Source organism: Penaeus monodon, chromosome 14, assembly GCF_015228065.2.
Source record: "Penaeus monodon isolate SGIC_2016 chromosome 14, NSTDA_Pmon_1, whole genome shotgun sequence".
In the NCBI taxonomy this organism is placed as follows: Eukaryota; Metazoa; Arthropoda; class Malacostraca; order Decapoda; family Penaeidae; genus Penaeus; species Penaeus monodon.
Genome location: NC_051399.1, coordinates 2,773,555 through 2,783,554, shown reverse-complemented (window position 1 = coordinate 2,783,554; position 10,000 = coordinate 2,773,555). Strand labels below are relative to the sequence as shown.

Here is a 10,000-nt window from a genome sequence, read left to right as displayed (position 1 = left end):
TATATATATATATATATATATATATATATATATATATATTAGGTTTTTATATGCTTCCGCCCACTTAACACGAAAAAAGGAAAACATTTTCTTTTCTTTGTCGTTACAACAAGTGTACTTGTAACCAGCTTGTTACCTAAATTAATGCTAGGTTTTACTCAATACGTCCCTCTTATGATAGATATAGTTGCAAAATTGCTATCTTTATCTCGATATCTTTATGATTGAAAGGCACTCTAAAAATTTACTCACTTGGTATTAATGGGGCTTATAGTATTTCCTCTTTGTTTTCAATAGAAAGCACTGTCTATGTAAAACTGCAACATGTATCTCTTATGATAGATACACTTGCAAAAGTGCTATCCTTATCTCGATATCTTTAAGATTCAAAGGCACTCTATAAAGCCTACCCACTTGGTATTAAAGGGGCTTATAGTATTTCCACTTTGTCTTCAATGGAAAGCACTGTCTATGTAAATAACATGATACCACCCACTTTGAGGACAATTGCTCTAAGTATTGTAGAAACTATTCCAACAGTACTTTAGGGGAAAAGTACATTAATCAAATTTATATTAGTAGAAGTCTAACTGGGTGATTATCTAAAATGCTCTGTCACGTTAGCAGATATTCTCGAATACTATTTTATATCAGATTCATGCAAAAGATGAGAAGGGTTTTATTTCCAGTGATGTTAGTGCAGTATAAACACATTATACTGTACTGATCGATACGCGTTACTTTCCGTAATTACTATAACAGCACAATTACCACAACAACCTCACCTATCATATTTAGTCCCCACTTTATGTCATTACCATAACCACAACCCCATCTTTCAGGTTCACTCATTCCTCATCACCAACCTCGCTCTGGGTGACCTGTGCATGGGCATCTACCTGCTGATCATAGCCGCCGTCGACGTCAACTACCGAGGCGTCTACTTCATCTACGACGCCCTCTGGAGGACCTCGTCTCTGTGTCAGCTGGCGGGCTTCCTCTCGACCTTCTCCAGCGAGTTGTCGGTGTTCACTCTGACAGGTAAGGGATAAAATGCCCATTCAGGTCGTTTCCTTTGTTTGGTCAAGTGTCCTACTGCCATGAATTCTGAGAAAGATATAGATGCATTGGTAAATGAATAAATAAAGATAAGAAATACAATTTCAAAAAAATATATATATATACTTTTAGAATTTGACCAAAAACCGATGAAAAATATTGCTGTCTACTTTCATGTCAGATCTCCGTGTGTAATTGCTCTGGATAACTGAATGGCTGAGGGATGGACATCAAAGGGAAACTTTTTTGGGGAGGTACATAAACTAAACGGAAAGGAATAGAGATAGGGAAAGAGAGATGGAGGAGGGGAGACATAAGGAGAGAGAGAGAGAGAGAGAGAGAGAGAGAGAGAGAGAGAGAGAGAGAGAGAGAGAGAGAGAGAGAGAGAGAGAGAGAGAGAGGAGAGGAGAGAGCAGACGCAAAGACACTTGGATAGTGAAACGAAGAAAAAAGGGGAAAAAGTAAAGGTGGACAGTTTTTTTTCTTGAATATGTTTTCCTTTGTTAGCTGATTAATTGGTCTGTTTGTTTGTACATTGTCTTATCTAATTCTTTGTTTATCTGCAGTGCACTCCCCACACGTTCACACACACGTTCACACACACACACACACACACACACACGTTCACACACACACACACACGTTCACACACACACACACACACACATACACACACACACACACACACACACACACACACACACACACACACACACACACACACACACACACACACACACACACACACACACACACACATGTATATATATATATATATATATATATATATATATATATATATATATATATATATATATATATATATATATATACGCCATTCATTAAACTCCTGGATATCTCTTCTCTTCATTATCGACTTCCTCTTTTATTTGTTCTTCAGTACACGTCCCTTTAATTAACACTGAATCTCTCCCTTTCTCGCACTTTCTACACTTATTCGCCCGCAGTTATCACGCTGGAGAGGTTCGTTGTTATCATCTTCCCCTTTCGCGTCAGTCGACTAAACATGAACTGGACGAGGATCATAATGGGCGTCGTGTGGGCGTCTGTGGGCGTGCTGGCTGCTCTCCCGCTCTCCAACATCCACTATTTCAGGTTAGAAACGTCACACTTCTCCATGTTTTTTTTTCAGGTTAGAGAAGTCACCCCTCTCCGCTTCACGTTTTCTTTCTTCTTCAGGTTAGAGAAGTAACCCCTCTCCGCCTCACGTTTTCTTTCTATTCCAGGATAGAGAAGGCACCCCTCTCCGCCTCGCGTTTTCTTTCCATTCTAAGTTAGAGAAGTCACCCCTCTCCGCCTCTCGTTTTCTTTCTATTCCAAGTTAGAGAAGTCACCCCTTTCCGCCTCTCGTTTTTTTTCTATTTCAAGTTAGAGAAGTCACCCCTTTCCGCCTCTCGTTTTCTTTCTTCTTCAGGTTAGAGAAGTCACCCCTCTCCGCCTCTCGTTTTCTTTCTTCAGGTTAGAGAAGTCACCCCTCTCCGCCTCTCGTTTTCTTTCTATTCCAAGTTAGAGAAGTCACCCCTCTCCGCCTCTCGTTTTCTTTCTATTCCAGGTTAGAGAAGTCACCCCTCTCCGCCTCTCGTTTTCTTTCTTCTTCAGGTTAGAGAAGTCACCCCTCTCCGCCTCTCGTTTTCTTTTTATTCCAAGATAGAGAAGTCACCCCTCTCCGCCTCACGTTTTCTTTCTATTACAAGTTAGAGAAGTCACCCCTCTCCGCCTCTCGTTTTCTTTTTATTCCAAGATAGAGAAGTCACCCCTCCGCCTCGCGTTTTCTTTCTATTCCAGGTTAGAGAAGTCACCCCTCTCCGCCTCTCGTTTTTTCTCGTTGTTTTGCTGACCCTTTCCCTATCATGCTACTTTTTTCCGCCAATTTTTTTTTTTTTTTCGTTTCAGCATGAATTCGAGGCTTTCCGCACGTATGAATCCATGCGGAACTCCTCCCTGGCGAAGACCCTATCAGGCTAGCACTTTTTCCGTCAATTTCTGCGTTTCCGTTTGAACTTTCCCAAGATAGCATATTCCGGCCGTGTAAACAAGATTGCACCGCCCGCGTGTGGTCCTGGGAATCACAAAAAGCATTCTTATACATATTACGTCGTTTTAAGAAATATAATCATGTATATTGTGTATAGAAATGTTTTGGAATATAACTTCTCTTTAAATCGATTTGTTTGATCTTACTTATCATTTAAAAAAATCTAGTTGTATAGAACCTCCAAAGCAGAAGACCAAGACGGAAATTAAACGAAACGAAAAAGAAAAATATTAAATATGTAAAAAAAAATAAATATCCGTTTTGGTTTTGTGAAACGGAGGATCTATATAGCTAGAGTGTGTTTTTATATTACATAAAATAAAATTAATTCACATAAGCACATGGTAATATTCTAGTTTTTGTTATAAATAAAATGAAATACGTTACATTAACATACGTTCCCGGGAACACAGGTTGATATTCTGAAATAATTCTACATACAAATTACATAATCATGTTTCTTTAAAATAACGTAACCTGTACGAAAATGCTCTTGTTATTCCCTGAACCTCACTCAAATAGCACTATGTTTGTGCGCAACGTAAAATTTAACGGTAAAACTGGCCAAACAGACGTTAACCCATCGGAACGTATGGCAGGAATACATGCCATGCCCACTGTACAAGAAGTTTATTTATTGTATTTATACGCAGATGGCTCCACAAGTGCTGAATCACCAAGGAGTCAGTCATTATTCCTATCTATCTCACCTTTTTACACTTTTCCTTGACTTTTGGAAAGGGTCTTTTGCATTATTTTATTGTCTTAAATGCTGTCGAGATTTTAATAACAATTTAATAGTCAGAACATCACTAACAATAATAACAGTATCGATATCAATTGTATCAAATGGAAAAGCACATTTTTCTCACCAATTCAAGGAATGGGCAAATCAGGATCGGTCACCAGGACCTACTGATAGACTTCCTGCCGGCTGAGCACATGTGGAGCCATCTGTATGTAAAAAAAAAAAAAAAAAAAAAAAAAAAAAAAAAAAAAACTGCTGGGGACAGAACATAAATCTTGGTCGGTTGGGTCAAAACTACCAAATTACCGATTTTACTTTCATCTACACATCTTTTAACGGTAGGTTCATGTCTGAGCCGCCGTGGTCACAGCCTGATACTCAACTGCAGCATTCATGTTGTGATGCTCTTGGAGTGAGTACGTGGTAGGGTCCTACACATACGTGAGGGTTATTCCTTCCTTTTCGTTTTCCGTTTTTCTTTTGTTTTGTTGTGTCATCATTGCCATGTTTTTCTAAATATGCGTTTAGTCTTAAGGTCTAATCTAATCTAATCTTAAGGTCTAATCTAACATTTTCGCATGAATTGAATTTCTTTGGAGGTTATATACCAAGTAACGGATTAGACATTGCTTGAAGGAGCACACTGCAGCAGTATGTAGGTGTGTTTGTATGATTTTTTTTGTGTGTGAATATATATACTTGTATTTATATACATATATTTAATATATATGTATATATGCATATGTGTGTGTGTGTGTGTGTGTGTGTGTGTGTGTGTGTGTGTGTATGTATATATATATATATATATATATATATATATATATATATATATATATATATATATATGTATGTATATATATATCATCGCGGTAAGAAAACACCATATCACCTTGAGATGTCAAACGCAGGCATCGTAGGGCAAGCCGCTGCAGTAGTATAAGTAATAGCTGATCCGCTGTTGATCACGAAGAGCATCCAATCAGGTAAGGTTGGTAGTGCCAATTAACCTCTCAGTAATGAATTGAGAGAAGCCCAATCCCTGCAGTGGAATGAGTGGGTGGTAAACACACACACACACACACACACACACACACACACACACACACACACATATATATATATATATATATATATATATATATATATATATATATATATATGTGTGTGTGTGTGTGTGTGTGTGTGTGTGTGTGTGTGCGTGTGTGTGTGTGTGTGTTTATGTATATATGTAAATATATATATATATATATATATATATATATATATATATATATATATATATATATATATATATATATATATATGTGTGTATGTATGTGGTGTATGTATGCATGTATATGTGTGTGTGTGTGTGTGTGTATATATATATATATATATATATATATATATATATATATATATATATATACATATAGACAAAGACAAAAAGACACATACATGTAATAATAATGAGATCGTATATATGTGTGTTCATTCTAACACGTGCTTTACTCATGACAGTCCACATGTACGTGATCTCTATACCTAAAAAAATGCTAATAAAATACCTGTGTCTCCCTTCACAGGAATTTCTACGGGCGATCGGGTGTCTGCCTCGCCCTTCACATCACTCACGAAAAGCCGAGTGGATGGGAATATTCTGTGTTCGTGTTTCTTGGTACGTTCAGTGGAAATTATGTTTGATTTTGGGTCTTGTTCGTGCTGACTGGTGTCTCTGGTTTATTCGGATCATTTTCTTTTTCTCTTAATTCTATAAATTTGTCTGTTAGTCAGTCTATTTCTCCTCTCTCTCTCTCTCTCTCTCTCTCTCTCTCTCTCTCTCTCTCTCTCTCTCGCTCTATCTATCTATCTCTATCTCTCAATCTCTTTCTCTCTCTTGCTCTTTTGTTCTTTCTCTCTCGTTCTTTCTCACGCACCACAAACCAACCTTGAACGAAAATAATAAATTATTAACCAAAATTTCACACATGAACTTCAACCGCTTGTCAGTCTTCAAATTACAAAGAAATATATTGAAGAGTGGTGATGATGATGATGATGATGATGATGAAGAGGAGGAGGAGGAGGAGGAGGAGGTGGATAATGATAATATTAGTAATGATAATGATGATAATAATAACGATAATAATAGTAATAATAATAATAATAACAATATGCGACCCATCAGTGGCTTGGAAACTCTGGACTTAAAGGGGAAACAAAGGGTTTTATTCCTGCAGCCCAAGATCAAAGTTTGTTTACCAGAAACTATCAAGCTAACATCTTGCACAATGGTACTGACTCAAAATGTAGGTTTTGTGAAGACAAGGCTGAGACGATTGATCACCTTGTGTCTGGTTGCTCAATATTAACACCGAATGAGTACAAAAATCGCCACGACAGAGTGGGCAAGTACCTGCATTGGAAGATCTGCAAGTACTTTTCTATCGGAGCACAAGATAAATGGTACGAACACCATCCAGAGCCGGTTACTGGAGGTAAAGATGCTACAATCTTGTGGGACTTTCCAATTCACACAGATCGTACTATACAGGTGAATTGTCCAGATATCGTCATCAAGGACAGAATAAACACCTGCCTGTTTATAGATATGAGCATCCCTTCAGACAGAAACGTCCTAACAAAAGTGTTCGAAAAGATATCAAAGTATAAAGACCTGGAAATATGGGTGGAAAAGATGTGGCATTTAAAAACCAAAACTTTGCCTGTTGTTATTGGAGCACTTGACCTTATAAAGAAAGGTACTGATAAGTTTCTTGAACAAATACCGGGAAATCCAAAGTTAGAAGTCTAAAAAATAGTTTTAAACAGCACAGTACATGTTCTTAAAAGTGCCTTATCGATCTGAAGTATTTTTGTGTTCGTGATTTGACTTGACTGGGTGTTTTAATTTGTAATTGTTTTGCATATTATTGCATATTTTTGTTAATGTTCCATTACCTCAAACTTCAATCACCCTAGGTCGCTGGTAGTGACTCGGTGTTTGATTTTAATTAGCAGATCTAAAGAAACTTTCACAATAATAATAATAATGGCAATAATAATCATAACAACAACAATAATGAAGGATAATCATCAAAACTGATAATAACAATAGCAACACCATCACCACCCCAGCAATAATAATAGTGATGATCAAAATAATAATAAACAACCAACAGCAATAACAATAAACCATGAAAACAATAAAAATAACACCCAGTAACAACACCACCAACCTCTCTCTCTTAATCTTTCTCTCTCTCTCCCTCCAGCGCTGAACCTCGTCTCGTTCTCGGTCATCGCGGCCTCGTACTGGGGTATGTACCGGGCAGCCAGCACCACCAGCGCCGCCGTCATCAGGAGTGACCAGCAACGTCGAGACTCCAACATGGCCAAGAAAATGACCCTCATTGTTGTCACTGACGCCGCCTGCTGGCTGCCGATTATTCTCCTTGGTTTTGTGTCACTGGCCGGAGGTCGAATTCCCCCTCAGGTAGGGTGGTTTGGTGGGCGTGGGGAGTGTGGGAAGGGGAGGGAGCGTGGGGAGTGTGGGAGGGGAAGGGGGCGTGGGGAGTGTGGGAGGGGAAGGGGAAGGGGGAGTGTGGGAGGGGGAGGGGCCGTGAGGAGTGTGGGAGGGGGAGAGGGCGTGGTCGAATAAGTTTGTTTGGGGGGAGGGGGGGGCGTGGGGAGTTTGGGAGGGGGAGGGGGCGTGGTCGAATATGTTTGTTTGGGGGGGAGGGGGGGATGGTAGGAGGTATGAAGGGGTGAGGGTGGGGAGGTTAAGATGGGTATATATTCGTTCATTATGTGATAGTTGTGTTCTTTTCGTTAGTGTGTGTGTGTGCGTGTGCGTGTGCGCGTGTGTGTGTGTGTTTGTGTGTGTTTGTGCGTGTGTGCCTGTGCCTGTTCCTGTGCATGCGTGTATATATATATCCTTTGCAACCTAATTCAATATTCGAACCAAAACTGAAAAAAATCACCCTTACGCACGCAAAATTCCAGAAAATTCCACGGATTACATTTCCATACAGCTTCTCGTCCGAACACGCCGCCGTCGACGCGAAATTATTTAAGAGAAGATCAAACCCCTTTTAACAGCGAGCTTGCTTTGAGAGAGAACACCGGAGATATGATTACAGAGAGAGGAGACGAAAGCGGAATAGCGTAAACTCAGGGGAATGTGTTCAGTAACCTCTGTTATAAAGGGGGATCTCTAGTAATTACTAGTATTTTTTTTTTGTTGGGGGGAAGGGGGGACGGGGAGGGGAAAGTTGCACGTGCATGCCATGTAGTACAGCTGTTGAAAAAGATTCGTAGGCAATTTAACAAAATGTACTGAGTTGGGAACATATTCCCGCATAAAGATGTAAATCATTTTACTATTATTATAATTATTATTATTTTATTTTTATTATTATTAATACTATCATTATTTAGATTACGGCCCAGTCTCTCCTAACACTGAATGCTTCTATGAACTTACAAGATTATATAGAGATATGATATCATGCCTATATTTCCCTTTCTTTCCCCTAACATAACAATAACCAACGTTGACTTGATAATATTATCTTTTCGTCGAAGAACGGAAGAAAGAAGCTGTAAATATTCAATAATTTCCGTTTGTTCTTTTACGAGCCATTCATGCGAAACGTTTAATAAAATCTTGCGTAAATAAGGCGCAATTTTGACGATAGTCTGAAAGCTAATTGACGGCTAATTTTCGAGCGACAAGAAAAAGTGCGGAAAATAGACCTTTTCGCGCCACGGGGGAGCACAGTCTAGTTTTGATTTTCGTGTTTTAAAGACACATTTTTTATAATTGCTCATTCACGCCTCTTAGAAATTATTTTCCGATTAAAAGTTAGATTGTTTTGCAGAATAGTTTACTCACATTTCTGGGCGAGTACGCAGGAATTTAGTTATAGAAATTCCTTGGTCAAATGTGTAATAGGTAATGATAATAATATTATCAAACGATATATACTATATATATATATTTTTTATATATATATATACAATTAAGTCCACGTAATGACCATTCGACTTTAAAAAATGAAAGTATAGAATGTCTATCTCACCATCTATTTTCTGTATTCATAAAAAAACCCACTTCATGACAGATACTGCAATATAAGTCAAAAGTCTGCTAAGAAAATATACTTCTCTTTATTTCGTATATTATATGAATGCATAACAGTGTTGCCAGCTGTACAGACGAAGAGGAGACAACCACGTATAGTCCAGGGTGACAAATTTCTTAGAATAATAGAGTGGGATTTAGGTGTAACAGAATAGTAGTCACGTTTATCAAGCGGAATAAGGCAATTGTTTCCTCTAAAAAAATATATAAATAATAATGTTAGTAAGTATTAATGGAATAAATCGATTATTTCCTGTAAAGAAAAAAAAATATAAATGATAATAAAAATAAGTATTAATGGAATGAGCCAATTGTTTCCTGTAAAATAATTATTATTATTTTACATAACATGTCAGTTGTTTTCTGTAAAAAAGAATAATAATAAATCAATCAATAAATAATAAATAATAACAAGTATTGGGGTAAGTCCAATGTTTTTTGTAAAAAAGTAAATAACAGTAGTAGTAACTAAAACAAAATCAGATAACAGCACGAGGAAAGCGCGCGTAGAACAGCGAGGACCGACTAGACACGAGACTAGATAACGAGTGCAAGGTCCCTCTTCACTGTATTAGAGAAGGGGAGTTCAAGTGTAAGGAGAGAAGGAGGAGGAGGAGGAGAGTAGGAAGAACAGAGACAAGGATAAATGTAAAGTGTTCGATGAAACGGGGGGCGGGGGATGTGTATATATATAGATAGATAGATAGACAGATATGAGGGAAGAGTCTACTGGCACAAAGTACGTGGAAAAGATGACTGACAGGCGTTTAATTAACTCAACTAGGGACCCGAGACAAAGAGGGAAGAAAAGAAAGAGGTAGAAGAAATTAATAAGATATCAGGATTATAAGGACGTATATTGCACTATTCCATAAGGCAATAAAGTTGTAAGATAAAATATCAGGAAACAGACGCTTCCTTTACTTCACTTTCAAGTCGAGATTGTATTTTTGCAAGGGACATGAAGCCAACAAAGGGACGGTGGAAGTACCTGCAAAAATATAATGACGAA

The 10,000-nt window shown here is 38.0% G+C and overlaps 1 protein-coding gene across 1 annotated transcript in view; it reads left to right on the top strand.

Annotated features, from left to right (window-relative positions):
* Positions 1 to 10,000, top strand: part of LOC119580541 (G-protein coupled receptor GRL101-like) — a 34,239-nt gene that overhangs the window by 21,696 nt on the left and 2,543 nt on the right. Inside the window, exons 3-6 of the mRNA XM_037928659.1 lie at positions 843 to 1,041; positions 2,028 to 2,175; positions 5,429 to 5,520; positions 7,118 to 7,338. Of these exons, the coding sequence (XP_037784587.1) occupies positions 843 to 1,041; positions 2,028 to 2,175; positions 5,429 to 5,520; positions 7,118 to 7,338 (660 nt within the window). The remainder of the gene's footprint in view (positions 1 to 842; positions 1,042 to 2,027; positions 2,176 to 5,428; positions 5,521 to 7,117; positions 7,339 to 10,000) is intronic.